Raw genomic sequence first — 26,288 nt, 5'->3', positions numbered from 1 at the left:
AACAACACTCTTACAATCGCTGAGTCAAATTTACAAGAGGCAGAACACTTTTACCAATCCCCAAACAAATTTACAAACGACAGAATCTTGACAAAATGGGAATGTACCAAATGTCCGAAGTGACCCGGTATGGAAGTGATCGAGTGAGGGGTCATTTTGTTTGTTTTGTTTTGTCGCGGTACATTCCCTTTCCGTCAAGATTCTGTCGTTTGTAAATTTGACTCAGCGATTGTAAAAGTGTTTCACATCTTGTAAATTTGTTTTGTCCTCGGTAAGTGTTTTTGTTTTTGTTTCATAAAATATAAAAATGTTTTTCAAAATGTAAATTTGTGTCACATTTTGTAAAAGTGTTCAACACTTTGTAATTTTGCTTTGCACTTCCTAGCCACCGTAATATTGATGATCCAGGCGCATCACCAGGAATTCTGGGCCCAGAGAGAAGATATCACTGTGGGCTTCAAACACCACAGCCTGAGCCAACCCTGCACAATTATTATAACCACACTTCCATTACACTTCTGAACCTTTACAGCTTTAGGGAACTAAACATTTGTATTTCAACCTGAAAAGGAGAGGTTCAGTAACCACAGAGAAGAGGGATATTTTCTCAGCAACATCTGAAGTAATATTTATTTCTACAAAAAGAAAACATTTCACACAACAACATATGTACAGGAAGGTACAGAGATCTGCAAAATGACACGAGGAGGGGGTTGTGATTGATTCTAAAAGTATGAATACAATAGTGTGTTTGCAAAAAAATAGATCAGAATAATAAATTGTGCTGTTGCCTCTTTGGGTGCCTTTTGATTGTTTTTCTATGCATATTTCCAGATTTCATTGAATACTTAAAAAAAAAACTCTTTATAGAGCCCTTAACTGTCAGGCCCCAGAATGTTTGTCAGAACTTATTCACCTGAATTCACAAATCCGTTCATTAAGGTCCAACACCCTACACCTGCTGTCTGTCCCACGGACACATTTTAAGACTTGTGGTGATCAAGAAGAAGAAAAAAGAAAACTGCCGCGGATGAGTGTATGTTAATTAAGGGTGTGTGACCCTGTGAGTGTGGAGGGCTCTGTATTGCCTGACTGAGATTAAAAGACTCTAGGATGTGAATAAAATCAACAAAAAAGTGTGAGAAAAGCAACAGATATACTTGTTAAAATCACCTAAAGCAAGGATTTTTTTTTCAGATTTAGAAATTAAATGGGATAAAAACTCATAAAGCTCCCGAAAAAAATAATTGTTGGTCCAGGCAGTCATTAAATGACAAAATTTAACACATGATTCAATAAAAGAACCATAAAGCCCAAATGTTGGACTAATTTTAAACCAGGAGTGCAATTTAATTGTGGGGGGGCGGGGGGCGCTGGTTTAGCTCAGTGGTTAGCGCGTGTGCACCATTTAAACAGGCCTTATTGCAGTGCTCGCTTGTTATGGTTCACATGAACTGTACTTTCCCATACATAAATGCAGTTGAATAGCATGTTTTAAACTCAAGCAAGAGAAAGTCAGGCTACATATGGAGACGACCCTGCTGGGATTTCAACTCTCAACCTTCTCGCTGTGAGGAAGAAGTTCTTTGTTTTGGGCCTTATTGCCTTTATGAGAAGGGAAAGGTGAAGAGAGACAGGAAAGGTTGGGAGGAGAAAGCCAACCCATTGCCTGATCCTCTTGCTGTGAGTTCAAAGATCCTAACCCTAACACATCTGTCCTGCCTTGTAGTGCTCACTTGTAGTAACTTGTAAAAGGCGTGGTTAAAATTCAAGTGTGAGGAAGTCAAATCATTCAAGCTGATTTAATGATGGTTTGTTGAAAACTTTGTTGAACAAATTACATTAAATAACCGTTTAGTATAATAACAATTACAAGCTGATTTAATTGCCATTTATAAAATATCCAATAACATTGGTGCTGTAAGATGAATAACATCATCAACTGGAAATCTGGATCACAGTTTATCAAATATATAAATAATCAGAACGAAACCTGCCTATTGTGTACATCCTTTATTTTAATTCAACTGTTCCCTTACTCTCCAGTCTATTGATTCATATTTTATTTTTATGACATAGAAGAGCCAAATCAACCAATGAATATAGAGAAAGTAAGTTAGTTTGATGGCCTCTGGAAACTACAACACACTGGTGCTGTTGCTGCAATGATAAGAAACACATTATGGTATTTTGTGGCTTGAAAACAAGGCATTATTGTAAAATAAATATGTCAAATCAATCCAATGGTCGATGAAAGTTCATAAATTGGTATCAGTTAATCTTCAGCGCAGCTCATCTATTTCTTACTGCTCAAGCTGTGTGGATATTTCTAAGTTGTGATAAAAAATAAACATCTATGCTTTGAAAAAAGACGGGGATTCACTATTTGTGTCCCCAACTGAGCGTCTGCTGACTAAAACACACATTGTCTAACAAAATAAATGACATTCACTTAGTCTCCTAAATATTAAAACTGTTTTAGGAGTTGCTCGGAGTGACAACATTCTAAGAATCCTGACATTTTCAAAGCATTTCCCCTTAAAGTTAAGACTAGATCCTTGGACAGATGAAAGGTATTCACAAAGCTTTAGAGAGCTCCTACGGTGTTAAACTGTTAAGAGTAGTGAGGAGGACTTTTAACTGGCGTAAGAGTTTCACAAGCTGAGGAGAAAATGGAGAAATGTTCTCCAAACAATACATTAGGAATACTATTTTATCATAGTTGGGCTACTATCTATTTATTTAGTCTTTAAACGGATAAACAAACACAGGTTCTATGCATTAAAATGACAAAACAAACAGGTCTGAGTTTAATCGGATTTTATTACCTCCAATACATTGTTTTGTTGAGCAATGACAACTAGCCAGTTAAAAAAAATACACTTAACTTAAACATTAAAGCATTATAAAGCATACCTATGGCATACAAGAATAACTTTCCTAAAATGTACATCTTTACAAAGTGTTTACAAATCAAACGTAAAAAAAGACAGAAAAGTGCAAAACAGCGTCAACGCAGACGAACGATCCCCACCAGTGAAACAGAGGACACATTGTACAATGAAAACAGAACATACTTCATATTCCTAACTTGGGTTTGATGCAGATTTCCTGATGTCACCAGTAGGCCGTGATATTGTGCTTTTCTGTGTGTGTGTCAACCTTTCACGTGTTTTAGTGATTTGGAACTTACATTAAGCAGTGCGTGATCGAAAAACCCACTTTTGAAAATATTCACAGTATTTGATTCAAATTTTGTCTTTGCCTCTTAAACGGAATAAAACCTTCTTTAAATAAATATGTTTTACTTTATTTTACATCTCTTGTGTTGCTTTAAGTTAAAGCAATAATGGCTAAAAAAAACAAAAAAAACATTGATACTTTCAAATAAATAGGACAACTTAAGTCATTTTAGTTTTTTTTAGAAACATGTGGTGAATCCTTAATATGCACCAAAAAAAAAGTGGGGAAACAATTGTGTTTTATGAACCATACTGCAGTGACCGAAAACAACCATACCCTCTTTGTGAATGTGGATGTAGTATCAGTAGTGAGACCAGTGTCCAATAACGTAAACAAACTGTTGACAATCCACTTGGAAAAAATAAATCATATACACCAAGTACAGTACTGTAACCTTTTAACCAACTCTCCCCGATCCTCTCCGCCGTGGTCCCTCTTTAAAACTAATTAAAATTTAATTTAGCATGATTTAAAAAAAAAAACCCAGTCTTGAGATGCACATCTTACTCTACATGATGGTTTCCCCCTGACAATAATACATCATCACGTGACGGATAAACTCACAGGTTCAAAATAAAATGTGACTTCCTAATATTGCTGATAGATTACCTAAAATAGAAGCATCCTCTCCTGATTTGAAAGCGTGATGACACCCTACAAAAGGTGACGGGTAGGAGTGAAAAACAGTTATTTCAATCTAGTTATAACTTAACCTATGAGATCTCGTTGAAGCCAATATGTATTGTTTACAGTTGCATCCTTTTTTTGGTACATTTAACGTTATAAGAAGCTGTTAAAAGTGACAATCCAGCCTGTGCAGAAGACTTTTAAGATTGCAGATTTAAACTGTTGCTTGTTAAAGAGCGGCTTGATAGTGTAAGCACATTTATAAAAACTCTAGCCACTGACTGCTCCATATTAGAGGTTAAGATGAACTAGTGCTGAAAAATGCAGTTTAAACAATCTTAACAGCATATTAAAAGAAAGAGCTCAAAGAGGTGCTCCTGACACGAGGAGTCCACCGAAGATACTCCGATTTTTTAATTCTTGTTCTACTCTGGGACATTGGGCACATAAGAGAGTCTATGTCTTAAAATCAGTACCAGATATTCTGAACTACTGAATCTGTACAGTTAATTGGCACAAGTCCCCCCCTGCAGAATCAACTGCTTAAACTCAAATGATCCCTACAAGGCTTACACATGACACTATAACATAGATGGAATTGATTTCATTCAGCCGTAGAGAATGCCTCTACAAACAGCCAAGACCATTTTTAATTGGACCACTTTTGCTATCTCATCACGGCAAGATCTCTTTGATAAATACATGAGAGGAGTATTTGAACCTGGAAGTGCTAAGGCGGCTCACATGCAGACTGATGTGGCAGTTTAAATGTTAATAATACTCGTGTATTACATTTGTAAGCCCTGTAACAGAGAGTTCAGGAGTTCAAAAATAATAATTATGTCTGCGCCCAAGGAAATAGCTATTGTTCTTTGCGTAGTGATGTTTGTGTAATATTTTTAAGTGATGATAAGAGATGAAGGGCATTCAAGGTAAAGCAGCAGTGTCCCTTGTGTTGCTATGCTTTGTGTTTGTATATATTTGGCTTGTAGTTGTCCGGGGCTCAGGCGAAGCTGCTGGAGCTCAGACACTGCAACTTCTCTCTCAGAGACTGGACGATTTTAGGTTGGCTGTGCTGCGGCTCGCTCCAGAGGTACTTCTCCAGCTGCTCCCGGTCTAGAGAACTAAGCGGGTCACAGGAGCGCACAGGCGTGCAGGGCAGACTCTGGGAGTGGGCAAGACTCCGGTTCTGATTGGAAAGGACCGCAGAGCTCCCGTCTCGCTGTGCCAGCCTTTCCTGCTGCTGCTCGCCCTCGTCCTCTGAGCGGATCTCTACATAGTCATCGTCGTCTTCCCCGTTGTCCTTAAAATTAGCCAGGTAGTTCTGGGTGGCGTTGAGTATGCTCAGTGCAGAGGCTCGGTTCAGGACCACCACCTGTTGACCGTCGTGTAAAGTGAGTTCTGAGAGTCCTTTGGTGGAGCGCTCTGGGAGGCTACTCTGCCGACCAGCGCGGCCCAGACTTGGGCCACGGAGTCTGTCAGCGGATCGATCCACGGTGGGTCCGTTACATTTGAGTCCGGATTGGTTCTTCTCCTGCTGTTGGTTTCCCAAAGAGCTGACTGACTGACTGTGACCGGACGGGGAAGACTTTGTGGACGGCAAAGACGGAGCGTTAAACGAAGGATGTCTCTTTATGGTACTGTACACATGCTCTTCTTTTTCGCTTGGTGCTGATATGCACGAGCTCCATCTCTGGGTAGGTGGGGTGGTTGGAGAGGGGGGTAAGGTCTTTAGAGACGGGATGGAGGAGGAGGAGGTAAGTCTGCGATTCGGGGTAGAAGACACCCGAGCATCCTCCCCTTCACTGGACGAGGAGATGAAGCTGGCCAGCTCCCCGTTGCTGTAAGTGGAGTGGAGCCAGTCCTCCTCCAGAGAGGTCTCAGGCATGGACGGAGAATAAGGCAGCCCTGGATGGGTGTGATGTGGGGAAACAGACGCCTGACCAGCTGTACCAGGAGGGTCTTTAAACATGACCTGGTCATAGAGCTGGGAGTACTCAGCTATCCTGGCACCTGAAGAGAGAACAGAAGAATGTAAAGAAGGACATTGTCATGTATTGCTAGAATTTTGTACCTGTTTCCCCCTGCTGGTCATTTTAGAGCATTTCATTTTTGACATTTACTTCTTGCTAACATTTCTGATTGGTCACTTCAGTCATATAACACGGCTGGGTCACGGTTTAAAAATTCTAATCAAGACGGCCAGTCTGCATCTCCAGCCACCTTTTTCTTTCCCTCCTTCGTCTGTGCCTTGAGAAGCATAGCTTGTAAGTTAAGTTGCATTTACAGATCATTATATTAATACAAAAATGTTGTTTATTGTTTTGTTATGTTGCAGTAAAAAAAAAAATTATTATCAGGAGTCCACCACCTAATCTTAAAAAAAAGCAGTTTGACATCGTAGTAGTTTTATTACCTTCATGCAGTAATGCCTGTACTGTTTATATTGCTACATTTAGCTTAGTCACTTATGTTTTACATTTTTTTTCAAAGACATTTGATATTAGCGTATTTATGCCTAAACGTTGTAGCTGCCTTTGTTAAATGTATGTGTAACATGTAACGTTGTTTTAATAGGATCTAGAATTGGGTGCTCCGGGGTCTTAAGTATCATTTCAGTTGTACAAAGAAGAGAAAATATGACAACAGTGAAGAGCAAATAACTTCACTCCAGCCTCCAACTTTCACTTGAAGTCTGTTCTCTATCTGTCAATTCGTGCTCAGACACACTCATTGAATACTTAATAAATATTGATATACCATCACATCTATATTGATATGTTATCATGCAGCTATGTGTTCTCAGCAGATACAAAGAAACGTAACCATTCTTTTGTTGTGTTTATATGTTGTAAGTCACATTTTTTCTCTATTGAGCTCTGATTTGCTGTTCACAAAGTCCTGAAGGCAACCTGAGCCTCTTTCTTTCACTTGATGTTCTACAACTAGTCTTTATGTTTGTCTGCCTTTTGGTGGGGTACTGTAAAGAGGGTTAGTTAGATCTTTATGCTTAAAACAGCGACCCTCTGGGGCTCAAAGCACAGCAAGTGGTGAGAGCTAAGTGCTAGAAATGTGCCCCTCGGAATTCTAAGTCACAATTATTAACCATCATGAAGTATAATCGCTATGAGAACTTTGTTTATTTGTTACCTATAGCAGCGCCCCCTTGTTTCTTCTCTTCCAAGATGGCTGCCAGGTCTTTCTGCTTCTTCTCATTCCGTGCCCGGGTAGACGAGTCCCCAGGGTCCATGCTCCTCATGCGCAGCAGCTGGTTGGCTTTCTTAATCTTCTGGCTGTACTGACGGGCCATGAGGAACACCCGGCTCTTTGATTTGTCCATCAGTTCCAAGGACAAGTCCAGAGACTCGCCCAGCAGGAGAGAAGAGTTGCTCAGGGGGGAGTCTAGACCTGCTAACTCCCCTGGAAATAAGCCATGAAGGTCCTTCCGTGTCGGAAGCTCCACCAGGTCGTCGTCCTCTAGGCGGAAGCTGCCACTGCTCAGGCGGGCCAGTCTTTTTCTGATGTTCTTCACTGTGCCTGGGAGGGGCTCAGGGGCGACAGGGAGGGGGCGTGAGGCAGGAGGAGGGCTATGGTTTTCTTCTGCTGCAGTGGGTTCACTTTGAAGGTCAGGGAGGTGGATGACTGGGATAGTGAAAGATTGCGTAGAGGTGACAGGGGGAGGTTTAGGCTGATGTGCTGGGGGACTCTTGGTTGGAGGGTTGGCTGGTTGAGGACTATTTACAAGCGGGGTCTTGGTAGGACTGTTTTTGACTGAAGAAGCCTTCTTGGGCGACTCATTGGCGTTGACAGGGAAGGCAGCAGGCAGTTTGTCAGCCTTCTTCTCGTTGTTCTTGATGTAGTTTTCCAGATCGTTCCAGATCTCATCGACGTGTTCTGACATCTTATCTCCTTTCTGCGTGTGGTGGGAGAAAGTCTCAGAGGCGGAGGAGGAGGAATAGTCCGGCTCAGAGGAACATGTGACAGGGTGGGAGGTGTCATGTCCGTCATCCTCTCCGAAGTGGAGGCTCTCCTCGGACAAAAAAGCTCCAAGGCTTCCAGTCAGGTCTTGTTCAGATGCCATCAGACTGTCTCTCTCTTGTTTTAGCTTGTTGCCCTCACTCTTGACCTCCGTTGATGGGGGCTCCCTGAAACAGATGGTATCGTAGATACTCTCCTCTACTATCTTGAGCTCAAATGGCCTTCCATCTTGTGTCGAAGACCGGTTGCTATCTAACGAACTCTCAGGCTCAATCATAGGCTTCGTGACCACTGGAACCTCAGGCTCTTTTAGCACACCTGCTGACTTCCCCTGGAAACCCTGTACATCTACAGAAGTTTCTTTCCCCGGCTGGCTTTCCTCAGGGTCTCTTCTGACAAGGCCCATGCTCTTAAGGTCCTCGTAGCTGATGTTGTCATACACATTTTCAATATCATCTAGCGTCAGCTGCTCAGCTGAGGATGATCCTGATAAGTCATTGCTTGATGATTCAGTGTGGATCACTTCCAAGTTGCTGTGCCCGGGCTGGTCGTCGTCAGGTGTCTGTCCAGCTTCTGTAGCCTTCTCCCCTGCACTGCTTGCCCTCCGCAGGACTCTGCAGCCATTGGGTGGTGGGTCAACCTGCACAGTTGGAACCTGTTCGATGTGCCAGCTACAGGGTCGAGCAGTCTTGGGGGAAGAGGTGACCTCCGACCTCTCCGCTGTCACCTCTGGCTCTGGCGCACTCGGCTCGGTGGGGACAAACATCTGGTAGATGTCTTCATCCTCGTCATCAGGTTGCATGGTTCGCTGGCGGGTGGGGAACATGGCCCTGCGAGCACGGTGGTCTGCCCAGATGTTCCTTACAGAATTGTCACTTTCTGTCACAATCACAGAGGGAATGGGGGACTCCGGAGGTTCCTCGGTGACATTAGGTGTCCTGAGAAGTGGCGGGTGGTGACTTCCTTCTCTTACGAGGGATTCTCTGGCTCTCTGGGAAAGGGGGAAGCAAGAATTGTTGTTTTAGTTATAGTTAAGGTAGCATGAAATGATCTAGACTCCCAAGAAAAAGTTCCCTAACTATGACGTGTATCGTATAGTATTGTACAAAATCTACACAGAAGTTTTCAGGGTGTACTTGTATACCTGTATGTCTGAAGGGCTCATGTTGAAGCTTTTCCACTGTTCTATACTATCAACAGACGCCTGAGGGTTAAGCCTCTTCCTGCTGCTTTTTCCGGGGACTCGCAACCGTTTTCTTCCTCCCTGAATGAAGAGGTTGTAGAATTGATCAAATGTTTGAAGCGGTAAAAATAAAGGTTGAGTTGTACTTATTTAGGTGTTAATGTTATTTTTACACTGACTCACCAGGCCACTATCATCTTCATCATCAGCATCTTGCAGATGCAGCTCCTCCTCCCTGTCACTGTGGTCATAGTGATCCCCGGGGTCGAGGGATTCTTGTGACTGGTTGATGAGGCTGCGACTGCGACCGATTGTGCCTAAAGCCAGCTGGGACACCGGTGACAGAAGGGTCGCTCCAAGACTTGTCTGTTGGAGAGGAGAACGTTTTCAAGAGTCAAACAAATCTGTGTGTGTGCGCTTAAACATGCTTCAATATGTGACTGATTTACATGTTTTTGCTCACCTTCTCGCCATCAGTGTTGGCAGCGTTTTGCTTGGCATTTTTCAACAGTTTAGATAGAGGTTCTGAAAAGTCATACGTATGAATCATTGAAAAATGTCCAAAGTTCAGCCTTTCAAGGTGTGTCATCTTTTAGAACAGAGTAAATACCTTTTCTGCGTCCTCTGCGAGGGGTCGGACCCTCCTTTGTCTGAGAAGCATCCTTCTTGTCCCCATCAGGGCTGTAATGAAACCCGGGATGATCTGTTGGACAGGAAAGATGTACCAAGAAAGATAACATCAAATATCAATAAGAATATAGAAGAATATAACATTTCCATATATTTCCAAAAACAAGGACATTGTGATTTCCAAAGATATTTTGAACAACAAAAACTACAATGTTAATTGGTACTCACGCATTGCATCCATCTCCAAAATAGCCTGTTTAGCCTAGAATCAGAGCAATAAAAGGAGGTTAAGTCGTGGATGAACAAAAGCTTTGACACTAGATGGCGCCACTTCACAGTCCTGAGTCAACAGTACTGCTTAGTATAGCTCTTAACAAGTAGCCCCTTTATGAAATCACGCTTAACCTTTTTAAGTGACAATTACCCCTGGAGAAAAGTTTCCACATGGCCAAAAGAAGATGAAGAAACAGAAGAGTGGCAAAAAAAAAAAAAAAAAAGAACGACTTGAAGAAATTAGAGCATGTGAAAGAGGGAAAAAAGGACTGAATTTAGGATATAGATCAGGGGAAGAAAGATGGACTTAAAGGATCAACAAAGTGGGCGAGCGGGAGTGACATTTCCAAGACATCCCAATAAAGAGAGTGTGTTTTAGCCATCAGTAAACAGGGATTGAACTGTCAAGCGAAGAGCTGGTCTTACCTTGGCTGGGATTTTAGCAGGATGGTTTTCAAGTATGAGTCTCTTTAGATGTAAGATCCACATGCGCTTGTCTTGCTGGGATTTGGCCTGAAGGCACAGCACAAAACATAAAGGATTAGATCATATCCGACCTGAACTTTAAAAAAAGGCAACTTAGAGGGTCGGGATGAAGTCTTTGAAGCGTGGAACATAGCTTTCTTACGTCACATAGATTATCTTTTATATTTTAGAGCTTACACAAAACACACCGGTTAGGTAACAACAAAGGCTGTCATTAGCTTCTAAACACTCAACAAGTCTGGACACTGAGGTGAGCCTAGACCCTCTAAAAAACATCCAGACACCTGCAAATAATCGTTACACTTTCTGATCACAGTCTTGCTTAATGATGCAGGTAGCTGAACAGTTCAGGCAAAACATGGACTAACATTTACAAAGACTTTTGTTATGATGAGGGCTCTCTTGTGCTACGTGCTGTACCTGGACCGTGTGCTGAAGTTTGGGGTTTTTGTAGTGAAACACACTGAAACTCAGTGGTTCTTTAGGAATAACTTCCACCAGCATCAGGTTACAGCACTGCAAAAAACAATGAAGAAAAAAACTCTGTTAATCAAAAGACATTTTTTGTATTTAGTGTCTCTTTGGGTCGTTTCAGACTTGTGGTAGCATCACTGACCAGTATGTGGGCCTTGTATGTATAGGCTTCTTCTCGTTTCTTCGTAATGAGCAGAAGCTTGTCAAACAGGAACAGAGTTCTCTCGTTTTTGGCCCGCTGCAGACGAAACGTTCCTTCAAGAACCAACTCTCCGTAGCCAATAAGATCAGGGCCCTTCCAGTTGGTCAGCAAGCTCTGGATTTCCTGCAGGAATGCCCGGAATACAGAGAACGAGATCAACAATGTAGAACAGGAAAAACAACGGTGCAATTGCGATATAAAAGAGGGTGAGCAGGTAATTGTGTTTGGAGAATAATAATAATAAATGCAAAGGATAATAAACGTAAATGTAAAAGAAGAGGATGGATCATTTGTGTTTCCTTACTCAGATTGGGAGGAATAATAAGAAGTGAGTTAAATACTGCTTAAAGAAAGGATAAAAAGGATTTTTTTTTTTTTTTAATCAAGCCCATCCTTTCTCCAGACACCGACAGTAAACTCTTCCAAACACATTCCTGCATTCACTTGACCCTTCTGGCTCCCAGCTGATAAAAGAAACAAGCTCCCTTTTTTATGTCTCCCTTATGCAAGGCCATCATTAGCCGAGTGGAAAATGCAGTGACTTGCGTAAGACGAGGGGAGGATCAGAGCCTTGGCTGATTCAAACCTAGACTTCACATAACTTTTCTGCGGAACAATAAAAGAAATTGGCTCCTTGGAAACCTTGAAACTACTGTGGCTGTTTTAGCTATCGGCTTAATGAGCGACATGGATGTTGTGCGGAACAGGTAGATCACGATGGAGATCACACGCTTAGGATTTAAGTCAAAATTACATACCATTACAAGTCAAAAATCTATTGTCACATTTTTGCACAATTCTGTATATTTTTTCCACACATTTTTTCAACTTGTTATACCTGCAACCTAACGGCGTGTTCATGTTTCCTCTTCATGTCGTTGATGTGCCAAGCCACTCTCTGCATGGTTTCTATGGCTTCCTGCACAACCTCATACATCTCTGTGTCCTTCTCCATGTGGTTGGCTATCTCCTGCAAAGACACACACACACAGTAAGTATTTGCACATACTGTATGCACATGCACCAACACAAGATGCACATGCATGTTCATGAAGAGGAATCTCAAGGGGTACACTCATGCAGGCTAGCCATGCGTGTGTTTCTGCATACAAACGTTAATTTATGCATGCACTGTAATGCAAACAGGGATTCAGGAAGATCCATACTGGGTGCCATATGTCTAAACATTTGGCCTCTCCAGTGAAGACTGTCATTGGGAGCTGATCCAGAAATGCTGTTATTAACCATAGTGCACATCATTTGTACTGCTAAAGATAAAAACATTATTGTGTGCTTACAAGTTTGTGCCTGTTCTTGTCTTTCAGTGGGCAAAAAGTTATTGTGTGCATGCGTGCGTGTGATAGACAACACACAGACAAACGTACGTGTAGCAGTAGGTGGTACTTAAGGATCCTCTGCACTGGCTTGAGCAGGTAGGAGCCCAGGGGCAAGGAGTGCCGCAGAGATTCCTGGCGCTCGCGGAAAAACTTGGCCAACGCCTTGTTCCTCATGCATTCTGTTAGCACAGCCACCGACCTGTGGAGGCAAAATAAACAACAAAGGAATAAGATATCAGATGAGTAATAAAGTATAACCTGACAGTGATGACAAGAGGGAGTTGTAATTTATGTCCTGACAGACATTACTATCATAGGACAGAGAGCGCACAGGAAAATAAAAGATTTCATCATCTCCAGACGATCTCCATCAATCCGTCTTTGCCGAAAGTAAAACATTATTTTATGATCATGATCCAACAAATGTGCAAAACAAAACATTCACTAATATTCTCTATAGAAGCCACTGTGTTAAAACGTTTAAGTCATATTCCAGTTTTGCTGACCAAGAGCCAAATGCACTCTACTGTGCATGTCCATATACAGTAGATGGACTATTTTCAAATGTAAAATTTATCACTGAAAAATCTTGATTCAAGATTTGGATCAGATATGTTTAATTTTGTCTAAAAACAATACTCTCATGCCCATATGTACATGGATTTCTATTTGCTGATGTATGCTTTTTCTCATTTATATTCCCCATTTAAAGATTATTTGTTCACTTATTTGCTTTCACAGATTTTCTCACACACATCTTTGAAGGGCAGTATGACTGACAGGACTGACTTCTGTTCGTAGGTCTAAAAAATCTAAAAAATGTCAATTTGTTCTTTTATGGTCAATACAGTAAACTGTATTTCAATGCGTTGCAGTCTTTGCACTTGTAAAAAATACCTTTGATGTCATTGTTTATTATATATAATGCTATTGAATGCTTAACCAGAGATTTCTTAATTTATACTTCAGCATTAACTGATTATTGGTGCATATCAGACCATCTCCCCCCCCACCCCACCAAAATAAAAAGCAATATGGTTAAAGCTTGTAAGAACGATTTTTGGTTACTTGAGGTGTTTGACTGTGTGGGGAAAAAGGAGCATTTTCACCAAAAATCTAAGCTGTCTGAGTGTGTGTGTGTGTGTGTGTGTGTGTGTGTGTGTGTGTGTGTGTGTGTGTGTGTGTGTGTGTGTGTGTGTGTGTGTGTGTGTGTGTATTACAGATGCACAGGGGAAAATGACAGGAAAAGACAGTTGCCTAAAACTTGCCTTTAGTCTATTGTGTGTGTGTGTGTGTGTGTGTGTGTGTGAGAGTGTGTGTGTGTGTTTGTGTGTGTGTGTTTGTGTGTGTGAGCGCATGCATGTCTGCATGTCTAAATTCCAGTGAAGCTACACACAGGCCTCACATTGTTCTGGAGGAAACCCGACCTCAGAGCTCAGCAAGACCACGATACATCTGTAGCCTGTGTGTGTGTGTGTGTGTGTGTGTTTGTATGTGCGTGTGTGTTTGTGTCTCCCATGTGTGTGTGGGTGTGTGTCTGTCGTGTGTGACCTTGGTGGGGGTCACCAGCTGTGGTGTGGATGTGGTAGAAAGTCTATCTCAAACAGCTGACAATAGCCCCTTCAGAGACACACACATACGAACACACACATAATCAGATTTCAATAAGTGAATAGTCCGTCCCCCACGTGCCTTTCTGATCATACACTGAGGTAGCTTGAGGGAGTGGGGGGGGGGGGGGGGGTAGTTTATCTTGGTGTAAAGAAAAGCCTCACATTTCAGCCCATTTATGTACACACTGACAAACAAAAAAACTCCTAGCAAAGGGATCCACATAGGCGTCCCATGGGAGCTTTATAAAGCATTATCAGTAGTTAGCTATGATAACGTGACATCTATAATGCCCCATCTGTCAATGTGTGAGCTGTAACTCTGTCAATAGGCAACAAATAAAAGAGTGGCGGAAAAAGAAATGGGGCACCGAGGGGGAGAGAGAGGGAGGGAGTTGGACCCTGAGGCACATCTGAAGGTAGACACTTTGACTCCTGTGCTGAAGTGGCGTCTATGGAGCGCATCAGTTTATCAGGGAGAGAGAGAGAGAGAGAGAGAGAGAGAGAGAGAGAGAGAGAGAGAAAAAAAAGGTAGTGCATTGATCGGCATACACAAAGGAGCTATGTGAGACCCTGGGAAGACGGTGTGTGCAGGTGAGATGAAGATAAGATGACAAAGACAACAGGATGATGGTTTTTTTTTGTTGTACAGTAGACTGTAGACACTCTGTCTCACCGTGGGTAGTTGGTGCAGTACTGGGTATAAATGTGGAATTCTTCACTCTGAAAAAAAAACACAAGAAGGGCAAATTAGTTGATGCATTCAAGTTGTTGCTTTATGTCAATAATTTGGGCTTCCCAGAAATGTGACGGCATATACAGTCGCAGGTATCCAGAAGTATGACATAAAGCTAAAAGCTGTAGGTGTGGTATTTAATCATACTGACACATGGAGATAGACTTTGAACATTTTGAACTTTGACCTAGGAACCATAGGATAAGGACTTTCTTTGTATCAAACCAAACAGAATACTTTTGGAACACATTTTCTTGTCGTGCCGTTTATCTGATGATTTATTTGAACACTCTTTTTCTGCCTAACAGTGTTGTTCCTTTAAAAAGAAAATGCAGAATTGGCTTCAGAAAGCTGCATTACCCAACTAGAGCAAGTTTCAAGATCCCCCGAACAATTTTACACACCATGTGAAAAGTATCTGAACACAATGGACGCCTGGAACAGAAAAAAAAAAAAAAAAAAACATCCAAGGGCATCGTTTCAAAAGTCAAGCTGTATCCTCTTCATCACTGGTTGAACACTCTCCTGTATGAGCAGTGGCTCTGAACACTTCTGATGACTGCCTTGTTATTTCATGTTCATGGCTCTGCACACTCAGAGCCCACAGACAAGGCACCCACTCTCCTCCATTCATCGCTTGTAATTGAAAGTCAACCATGTAGCTTATGATTAGTCTGCACACTGGCCTTTAAGTCTCTGTTGGATTACATATCCCCTCATACTGCACTTCATCTCTACCCCTTTAATTGAGACGTTTCCCACCTTCACCATGCCTCTCCGAACATCAAAGACATCAGATGGGGCACGACTTAGGCCGAGCCAAAATGAATCTTTTCTCGTTTACCTTCATCGTCTTTCGCCGAAAGTTTCTACTTCTGGAAGGGATTTTGCAGAGTTTCAGTCATCTTTTCTGGATATTTTCCTAATTTGAATCGTTATTTTTTTTTTTTTTTTGCATTTCGTCTCTTTTTATTTAAGCTTTTCTGTCAGTCTCCAGCTCTCTGTGAGGCCTGGAGATGAACCCATCACTGTTGCATAAGTCAGTCTAATTGAACTCTTTTCGTGTCCATAAACACTCGGGGGTTGCAGGATGCGGACAACTATCAGGAAGCAGCTTCGTAAACACATAGGGCAGATGGCAGAAACTTGTCATCTATACACACACACACACACACACAGACACACACACATACATACACATACATACACACACATATACACAGGCCACTCAAACTGTGACAAGCAGAGAGTTATGAACATTCACGCACATCTTCCAGCATGTGATTCACAGTAAACTTACCATGCAGAGACAAAAAATGTGTGTAATTGTTACATTTCTTGCTGCGAGTAAATATACATTAAGCTCATCAAACTACTGCTAAACAATATAACCTACCTACAGGAACCCAAGCAGTGCATTCGTATGGAATATACTGTACACAAGAACACACACACACAGACCGTCTGATGCACTGAGACACACTCTTGTTAGCCTGAGGTGCTCCGTGGGAACCGTCCTAAATTGAAGAGCAGAGCTCTCCTCCTCCTCGTCTCCAGCAGTCTGGAGCCACAGACCAGGCCTAAACGTATCCAGATGTGCCACCATCGATTTCCAATGACACACACTCACTCTCACACACACACACACACACACACACACACACACTCCTAATACACACTCTTAATACGCCTCTGGACTTCAGAAGCGAGACCACAAGATACAGAAATGGTTCTATGGAATAGGAATTTGTGCAGATCACGAATGTCTGCACTCAGTCTTTTGAACCTCGCCATGAAACCAGTAGACCCTGAAATAGCTATAATCTGTAATACACTTCCTTTTTTTTTGGAAAAATATAAAACTACACTTTATTTTACAATCATTAGATGTCAATGCTGCAAGTGAGTTTTGAACATGATGAAAATGTCCCTTTCCTACGCACATCAAGATACAAATTATATAGAAGATTTGTACTTTTTTTTTTAAAGTTGTGGTTGCTAATGACAACACAGTGAACCAAAAGGAGACGACATATATCACCACCCAATGATCATTTCAGTTCGAAAGTCATAAAATGAGCAGTTTTGGTTGCTGTTGTGATGTGTCGAGACTGGACTGATCACAGTGAGTCATCAGGTATGGGGGGGGGGGGGGGGGGGGTAAAGTAAAGATCTCCTTGTAATTGCGCTTCAGTCAGCAAGTAGCAGCACATAAAACTCTTTAAGGCTTACTCAACGCATCGCCACATCGCACAGTTTGGATTTAGAGGAATAAAGAGGAACATGAGGATAGATAGGCAATTATCTGAGAGAGAGGAGGAGATTTACAACGAGATCGGTCTCCTCTTCAAACACTGTGTGGGATGTGATTCTTGGCTACTGAGACTCCTGAAGTATTAGTTGCGCGTGCGTGTGTGTCACAGATAGAGAAAATACATGCCTTGTGGTTTTTCAGTCTTAGCAACCATGACTAACCTGCGGCAATACAAATGATCCCTAGTTACTGTTCAGGTTACAAATCCATTTACCAGAAGTCAGCCTATGAAATTATGAAGACACACACACACACACACACGCTCACTTTTACACAGAACTTTCCGTCCACAGTGAGCTAAAGGGGGCTTCATGGTCAGTGGTGACTTTGTGTTTCCAGGCATTTGGTCTGTCTGCACTCATATAACTTCATAAAACTCACTCACTGACAATTCTATAGAAGCCAAAAGACGTAAATTCACAAATAACATAACAGCACAAGGGAGCTTTCACCATCAAGAGATTCTATCTCTTCCTCCTAACTATGTCTCATATGAGTGGATGAAGGAATTTAATGATTTTGGATGTCTGAACATGGCAGCATGTTTGGCAAAACAACTCACCACAGCTACTCTTGAGGTCTAGATTGTATCTAACAACCTTCCTGAGCAGATAAAGTATTCCCAGTTATAGCAGGATTCTTGTGTTATCTCATCTACAAACATTTTGAAAAAGATTACAACTTGCTGAAGAAATAGAGTGATAAATAATTGAGAACTCTGCAGCAACTACTTATGGAACTTGCAGTGGGACACTTTTTTTTTTACAAATTTCAGTTGTTATTGCAGGTCAGGAATGAGATGTCAATGTCAATGGAATGATTGTGTTTTCACAGTAAGTCCACCTCTGGCTGTGTGATACTGTTTTGTTTAAGTCTGTATGCTGTATGCTTACTATAATAAATGCCTGGCTGGGCTAAATTGGACTAAACAAACTGACCAAAAGATTCAATTTAGGTCATGGGGCGGATGTGGCTCAGTGTTAGAGTCGCTCTCCAACAGGCCACATGTCACAGTGTCCTTGGGCAAAAATCCCCAACCCAAACCCCAAATTGCTCCTGATGCAAAATGAGCTGCGTGCGAATATGTATAAAAGGGATCAGTTAATACTAATAATCAGTTTGCATAGCACCACGTGCCATCAGTGTGTGACTGGGTAAATGTGACATCTAGAGTAAAACCGAGAAGACGAGATAATCATGAATAAGTCCATTTCATTTACCATTACTATTTTCATAGTAAATCATGACAGTAATGTACCGAGTAAGGGTTGTTTATTGTAGATAAAGTGTGTCTATGCAAATTTACGATACCCAAATGCTGATGAGCAATGAGTCAACTTTACCTTGAAGTGGAAGGTGGAATTAAAAGGATTGAGTGCAGACAAAGATGAAAATGCTTCACAGTTGTTCACGTGTATTTGTGTGTGACTTTGATTGGAGGTCTACGCCACCTCCAGTAAAAATGAAGCATGTATTTAATTGTTTCAGTGGACATTTGTGTAATGATACCTGCTCAATGAGGGAAATGTTTGCAGGATGTGATATAAAAAAAAAAAAAAGCTTCAGCTTTAGTTGGTTTTGACCCAATTCAACCCCCAGACAAACCACAAAGTAAATACCACAAGGGTGTTTTAATACATTTTCAGTACTTGTTAGATTTTATAAACAAACAAGAAGCACTACTTTGTATCAGTATATACGTATACTAAATCATCCAAACGCAGCTTCCTGATGAGCGTAATATGAATCAGTCAATTACAGAAGTGTCATCATGCTGGTTTGTTTATGGATGGAGATAATTATGCAGAGTGCTGCTGTGGGCTGCTATAAAACTGTCGTGTTTCAACAACAGCTGCCGTATTTAGGGTGTCTGTGACGCTGACATGCCTGTGTTTTTTTTTTTTTATAAACATGGTCAGACAGTTGCTCTGTGGTATTGGGTGTAATTGCAGAGGGGTAGGGAGGGAATGTCAGGACTTTTAGAGGAAGTGCAGGAATGCAGCACATCATCATGGGACATAATCATGCTATTTTTTTTTTTTTTTCTTCAAGGCACTTACAAGAAGCAGGAGCAGAATTAATGCTGAAACACATACACACACATGGACCAGTGATACTGTGACCAGAGTTGCTGAGTCCAGTTCTTCTTGACAAAGTCCTGCCATTATCCCCCTCCAGTAAAAAAAAAAAAAAAGAAAAAAAAAAAAGGTGATTATATATCTGCACGGCTCTTTAAATTCCTTTAGACATGTCTCTCCTCCCTGCTCTACTGTTGCTCTTTAAACTCACATTCCTAGCTCCAAAATCGCGCTTCCAGCTCTTAATAAACTTCACTGACTTCCAGCTGCGTCTTCATCTGATCTTTGTTTATTTATATTTCATAATAGAGCATTGCCTGTTTCTCATTTTCTGTCCAGTGTATGTCTTTGAGTGCATGAGTCTGTGTCACTGAGGCAGCTGTTGGCTCAAGGAATGGAGGAGTGTGCATGTGGGCGGAGAGACAGACAGTGGTGGAAGTTGTACTCAGAGAGTTCACTAAAGTCGAAGTAGAAATACGACAATAGCTAGCTAAGTGTTATACTAACGGTTCTAGTTTATAATGGTGCTTGAATAAAAGACCCCTGTTCAGCTAAAACAGCAGAAAGAGAGGCGGCCATCTTTACCTTTGATACGAAGCACTCTGCGATGGCCACAGGGTCAGCGTTGCACTTCTCCAGATCATGAAGAAGGTCCCTGAAACAAATACAGAGCTCAAACAAATCAGTTTTTCATGCAAAAGTATGCACCCAAACATCACACATATGATGCGTTCTACTCTTAAAAACCTTCTCTCCCACAATGCATTGTTCTATTAAACAGTGCATTTCAGCAGTAAGAGTCACCCTGGGTACAGAAATGAGGTCTTAGGGCATTTGTCTGTGAACAAATGAGAAACTTCCATGAATTCAATCGGGCAGCTCCCGTGTGTATCTGTGTACAGAATGTGTGTGTGTGTTAGGGCACACTATGAAAAAAAAAAAAAAGACCCCTGTGGGAGTTATTGTTTCATGACTAAAGCATGAGGTCATTGTGACCACTTCAAACTGCGTTTATGCTTCCTTTACTGGGCCAGTGTGTGTGGGCGTGACAGCTGAGAAATGAATAGGTGGGAGAGAAGGGTGCGAGTCTCCAGACCACCGCGGCTGATGCTCAACTACCTATTTTGTAGGACGACACACACACACACACACACACACACACACACACACACACACACACACACACACACACACACACACACACACACACACACACACACACACACACACACACACACACACACACACACACACACACACACACACACACACACACACACACACACACACACACACACACACACACACACACACACACACACACACACACACACACACACACACACACACACACACACACACACACTCAATGCCCTTCCATCAAATCAACAGGTGGCTCGACCCAGTTTCATTATTCACAGGACATTTTTTGTTAGCTTGACCGGGACACGAGGCCGTTGGTTTATATTTAGTGTTTAATGTGGTTAATCACATTCTACACATGATAGAAATAATGCTTTATTTATTTATTTAGGTTTAATCATAGACGCAGGCATGTTTCCAGTCGACCATTGATCCCATGTGACTTGAACGCAGCATTAAATCTGACTCAGGTCTGTAGTGTGCAGCTTAGCAGTATGATGTACCTGTTAAAGTGGTAAATGTCATCGATGTTTCCGAACAGAGAGCCTTTATCCTCAGAGCTCAACGCCAGACGAGACTGGTTACTGATGCACTCCAAGTAATCCTAGAGAGAGAGAGAGAGAGAGAGAAGTTATGTTAAAGCAACATCATTCATCACTGGTGACTCCTTTTAATTTGAATGTCAATGTAGGCATATTAGTCATTATTTTTAAGGCAGCTTCAGTGACATTTCTTTTCTCTATGACTCAGAGCACTTAAGCATTAGCAATGTGACTTCTGGCAATTAAAAGTAAAAGATTTCTCTCCTGCATACTTTTGTAATCAATATTTTAAAACTTTCCCAGCAACAAAAAAAGGTGAACTTAATAATGTTATAATTGAAAAATTCCTCATTCAGTAATCCAGTTTGCTTTGATCAATCTTAATCTTCCATATGTGATATTACAACTTTCATATACACAGCTGCTGATGAGTGCAGCTTATTTACATTAACTTTCATTGCAAATAAAAAAACAACAATGCACAAAGGCATATTTTGAGATACTAAAACTCACCTGGTTGTGTAAAAAAATTTGCTTTTATGCATTTATTTCATACATCAATTAAGCTGTAGAGTAAAAGAGGGACAAAGGCAACACTGTATTAGATCATCTGTCATTGCTTTGTATAATCTAGATAAAGAAAGCCCATTTGGCCAATCCCTCTATTGTTGTTTTATGTCAACAGCTGGATAAGGAAATAAGACATGTCATCAGGTTTAGTGTAAATAAACCCCAGAGTGAGAGGAATGCTGGGGATACAGGTTTTAACATGGCTCTTAAAAATGTCAGATATAAGTCTATTAGAGCAGATTTTAGTCTGGCTCTTATCACTCCTTCTATCACTGTCGTTAGCAGGGAGTGCTGATACAGCAGAGACCTCAGGTCTCATGCAGCCCGCAGCAAGAAAGTGAAAGAGAGAGGAAGACAGGTAGACCAGTACAAAGTCACAGAGGTACTGTAAACGGCTTAAGGGTGTGTTTTCTGTAAAAGCAGCATCAACCTTTTGTTGAGTAGTTCCAGTACCGATGCCAGTTTGAGAAATACCTCCAAAACAGCCTTAAACGCAAAATGTGTCAGCTGCTAGTTTATCAGCCGACACACAATTTCAATAGGATATTTTTACACCATCCTTAAGAGTTTCTTATTCTCCAAAACTGTATCTTACAAAGTAGCATTAGCATGTTTTTGAGATGCAGAAAGAGCTGATGTCAGGCAAATACATACAGCAAAAAACAATAATTCAGTGTTAGACAAGAAGGAAATTTAAGTTAGCAAAAATGTCATCCATGCACTGTCATCAGTCTGTTTGCTTCATTTCCAGTCTGATATGCTGGTTTCTGTTCTCGGTAATGTTTTTATGTATTAACCTTCATTAACATTATAATAATGTAGCCTGAGAAGTCCAGAAAAACCGTGTTTGATTTAGGGAGGGGATGGATGTAAAAAGGGATCATGATCTCGTCTAAAGCAAAGAATGGAAGTTAAGGGTTTTAAGGTTATACAAGTGCTTCAGGCCAACATTTGTTTGTGTGTGTTTTTTTCTAGAATTTTAGTTTCACAATAAGACTGAAGGGCAGGTTGGCGGTTGTGTCAGGGGTCATGTCATGGGGTTGTAAAGATTTGTTGACTATCGGAGGTTATGTGTAATTTGATGCTGAATTAGCCACGGGTCATGGATCTGAGCCGGCCTGAAAAATACACTCATCGTACCCAACAAACAAGGAACACACACCTACACACACACACACACAGATACAAACACACACACACACACACACAGCTAAGCATCAGTCATAGCATGTACAAACTTGATACCTTCTCGTGTTAACCATTAACCTCAGCAAGTACACACTAAACACATCCCTCACTCTGAGCCTGACCGCCGCAGGAAGTAATTCCTCCAGACAAAGCCGGGCGCAAACATTCAGAACCTTCATCAAGCGACGCTCTCAGTTTATCTCCAAACTTATGGTCAACTTCAATTTGCAGTGGCCATGTGGTGCAGGTCTCCGGGCGGGGGGGGGGGGGGGAGAAGAGAGGAAGAGGTACTGAAAGATCAGAGCTTTGTGTTTTTGAGGCTGTTTGTGGATGACCGACAGGCCTACACACACACTGATTGAGCCAAGGGAGGGGTGGGGGTTGGTTGGGATGGTCACACCCAACTAACAAACAAACAAACTACTTCAACTCTGCACTAAAAATAAAAATGAACAGGTGCCAAAAAAGCTCAAACGAAAAGAAAACATGCAAACAGAGGACTTGTTAAACCAATTTGAGTTACAGAAAAAAAAAAACTTGAAAGTTTTAAGGAATACAATTAGAAATGACACAAATAGCTCAGAACAGAATGGAATTTAGTTAGGAAAAAAACAGATGTTAACATGGTGGAGACAAAAAGTGAAAATGCCATATGTAGTTTGGTTTGTTGTCTTCCTTTTGCACTTGTTTTCTTTTCCTGTTGTTCATCAGTCTTTAAATTGGTGAATACATTTTCTTAATCTGCTTCTTCTTTTCTTAAGTTGAAGAACCTTTTGTCTTTTGTTAAGTTGAAGAACCTTGAGCTCTCAGGGCCTCTGTAAAAACCCATTTCACTCACTGACAAGAAGGTGTGATATATGTACTAAAAGTCAACTTAGATCACATACAGGCAGGCACAGTATGAGTGCGAGCGATTGTGGATCACAACACCGCGCTGACAGATGAAACACAGGTGAGCCCAGGGGAGTCTGGGTAAATATTTGTGTTAGGGCTGTCACACCCTCTTCCATTGCAGGAAGCAGCATGGACTAAAAGATTATTGAAACAGGGGCTGCAGGAGCGGCTCCCACAGGACAGTGCTGATTACAGACAGGTCAGTGCTGGACTAAATGTTAAAAGCTCTATTCATACAGATACAATCAGTGCAATCCATCTTCCGTGCACTCACTGGAACTGTCATTAAAGGGGTGAGGAAAGCCTTAATGCACGTGTCTTTCCACTGCTAAAGAATAAGCTGGCCTACCCTGTGAGTGGGGTCTTCCAGGAGTGGGTGGTCTGCAGAGTATTAGAGGCAGCAGAGGGTTATTAAGTCAAGCTCCGAAGCACTGTTCAGTGTTTTTCTAACCTACTTTAGACATTGTTATCTCAGAGATAAATCCCTCAAAACTTCCTCTCCCTTTTCCTTTTTTCCTCACCTAAAGAGGGGCGGGAAGGAAGGAGGAGCAGACAAGGATGGGACATCGATCAGGAGTGACAAGCCAAAACGGCAAAACCCAAAACTCCCTCCCGACCCATCTTCTGGAGATATGAGTTTCCTGCTCTCCATTGACAACAGAATTAACCTTTTTAACCCTAAATAACAGACACATACACATACAAGCACACACATACGCACACTGACCCATAAGCCAGCAGCCTTAAGTGGGGGAGGAAGCACCGTGAAGAGGGAGGATATGGGGAAGAGTGGGAAAATCTCCAGCACATGCATGCAAACCATACACACGTGCAGAATAAAAACCATTTTCTGAACTCAAATGTGAAAACATGCATCACATGTGCGCACCACATTTGAGCACTCATGATGTGAATTTTCAGTTCAATGGAGAACAAAAAAAAAAAAATGAATAAGAAAACAAAGAGAAAGGAGCGCAACCTTTGATGTAAACCACTACACCCAATCCTTAACAAAGCAGCTAAAGCTCTGACCAGAGGCAATGTGTATCCTCTCAGTTCAAAGCCAACCTCGGAAAAAAAGGAGCGCATTTATCTGAGTGTGTGCATACAGTTTTGTGTTAAAAAAAGAAGAAGTTTTGAATGTGGGCCTGTGCCTGCAGCACAAAGGCACTGGTGTCGTGTATCTTGGCCAAACCCCGCCTGTAAGCGCAGGTGATCTTATTGTGTCGGAGGTTTCCCAGCAGGCAACGAGCAGTGTGTTGTCACGTGTGTGAAGAAAAACCACAAAGACATGATGTGTGTGTTATCTAGTGATTTAAAGCACCTGTATTCCCCCCCCTGCAAAGACCAAGGTCAAACCGGCGCTGGAATGAAGCACATTTATGACGTTCCACTTCAACTTGGATCTCAACTGGGTCATACTTTTGGTCAGACTTTTTTTTTCTTTTTTCTTTTGCTTGAGGAAGAGTTGAAACTAGAAAAAATGAGTACAGCTCTTATTCCAATTTCCGTTCCAATTGGAACAGTCGGTGTTTCCCACCCTAAGGTTATTATATTTTCAATGTGGGACTTTCATTTTGAAACTTCACTTTCAATTTGAGTAATGTTATTTCCCCCTGTTTTTAAACTAGGTGTTTCCCTGATGTTTACTTTGTCTTATTTAACGTTACAATGATTTTGATATCATAACATTGTATTGTTTTTAATTACGTGTAATTAAATACAGTTGAGTTCATGAAGGATTTTTCAGACTGCTGGATTGTTACTTTCACCTCCTTCCAGTGCCTTTAAAAGTAAACAAATCAGGATAAATAGATTCTATGGGAACCAATCGAGGTTATTCCTTATTAATCATTTTTGTTTGTAACACACTCTCTGGATGGATACAACTGATACAATCTTCAAAAGCACACATTTGTACAAGGCCTCACTCTACATTTGATGATCTGCTAAATATGCCCATATAAGTTTGAAATCCTGCAAATTTGTGATACAATTCTTCTGCTCCTACATTCTTTCACTGGTTGTGTTTGGTTAAGATAAGACTTTGGCTGAGGTTTCCTTACCTCAACAATGCTGCGCAAGTCTTGGACATAGGTTCTCTCTGTGTCCAGTATTTCCTGCACCACCCTGTCCACATATGTCTTGGGTCCCTGCACCTGCCCTGTCCTCTCTCCTCCATCTGTGCCCAGTTCTGGCTCTGAATGTTCTGTCGGTGTCTGTGCACTGCCTTGTCTCCCTTGTCCCTTCCCAGCGTCCACCCCTGTGTCATTCCTGTGATCTTCTTCCCGGCATCCCAGTTGCCGGGCGGGGACCAGTTCCAGCCGAATCGCCCCGGAGTCCCGGTCTGAGGTTACTGGGTTACAGTGAGGGGCAGAGACGAGGGTTGAGCGGCTGCCCAGTGAGCAGTGACTGTCTCGGGAGGAAGCGGAGGAAGACGTGGAGCTGTAGCTGACGGGTCTCTCTGCGCTGTCAGGAGACGAGTCCATGCTGAGGGCGGAGCAGTAGCGCGAGGAGGTGTGGAGGAAGGCTGGGTTGCGGAGGCAGCGGGCCGGGAAGTCAACGGGGCTCAGGACCGAGCCAGAGTCCGGAACCTCAGGAAGAGGAGGCAACACATCCGGCAGGTAATTATAATCATCTAGAGAAGGAAATAAGAAAAAGAGAGTCTCATTAACAAACTTTATTTGAAACATGTTGCTAGTGTTTTAATTACAATTCTTCCTTTATATAGTTCATTTGGAGGTCCTTCTTTACTTTTAGGGTCTCTGGAAAGCAAAATC

General features: G+C 41.8%; 1 protein-coding gene across 2 annotated transcripts in view; it reads right to left on the bottom strand.

Moving 5' to 3' along the window:
* Window positions 1–2,805: 2,805 nt before the first annotated feature.
* LOC109983252 (pleckstrin homology domain-containing family G member 1) overlaps window positions 2,806–26,288 on the bottom strand; it is a 42,567-nt gene continuing 19,084 nt past the window's right edge. For both annotated transcript variants that reach the window (XM_065963752.1, XM_065963751.1), the window contains exons 2-17: window positions 25,575–26,146; window positions 20,818–20,918; window positions 19,757–19,826; window positions 14,720–14,766; window positions 12,482–12,632; window positions 11,935–12,066; window positions 11,037–11,219; window positions 10,841–10,936; window positions 10,361–10,447; window positions 9,890–9,923; window positions 9,642–9,734; window positions 9,495–9,556; window positions 9,215–9,397; window positions 8,993–9,112; window positions 7,021–8,839; window positions 2,806–5,883 (exon numbers count right to left, since the gene is read on the bottom strand). In XM_065963752.1, coding sequence (XP_065819824.1) covers window positions 4,874–5,883; window positions 7,021–8,839; window positions 8,993–9,112; window positions 9,215–9,397; window positions 9,495–9,556; window positions 9,642–9,734; window positions 9,890–9,923; window positions 10,361–10,447; window positions 10,841–10,936; window positions 11,037–11,219; window positions 11,935–12,066; window positions 12,482–12,632; window positions 14,720–14,766; window positions 19,757–19,826; window positions 20,818–20,918; window positions 25,575–25,997 — 4,611 coding nt within the window. In that variant the 5' untranslated portion in view covers window positions 25,998–26,146 and the 3' untranslated portion in view covers window positions 2,806–4,873. The remainder of the gene's footprint in view (window positions 5,884–7,020; window positions 8,840–8,992; window positions 9,113–9,214; window positions 9,398–9,494; window positions 9,557–9,641; window positions 9,735–9,889; window positions 9,924–10,360; window positions 10,448–10,840; window positions 10,937–11,036; window positions 11,220–11,934; window positions 12,067–12,481; window positions 12,633–14,719; window positions 14,767–19,756; window positions 19,827–20,817; window positions 20,919–25,574; window positions 26,147–26,288) is intronic.

This window comes from Labrus bergylta, chromosome 15 (genome assembly GCF_963930695.1).
Source record: "Labrus bergylta chromosome 15, fLabBer1.1, whole genome shotgun sequence".
Taxonomy (NCBI): Eukaryota; Metazoa; Chordata; class Actinopteri; order Labriformes; family Labridae; genus Labrus; species Labrus bergylta.
The sequence above is the reverse complement of the archived record's forward strand: the minus strand, read 5'-3'. Positions and strand labels throughout refer to the sequence as shown.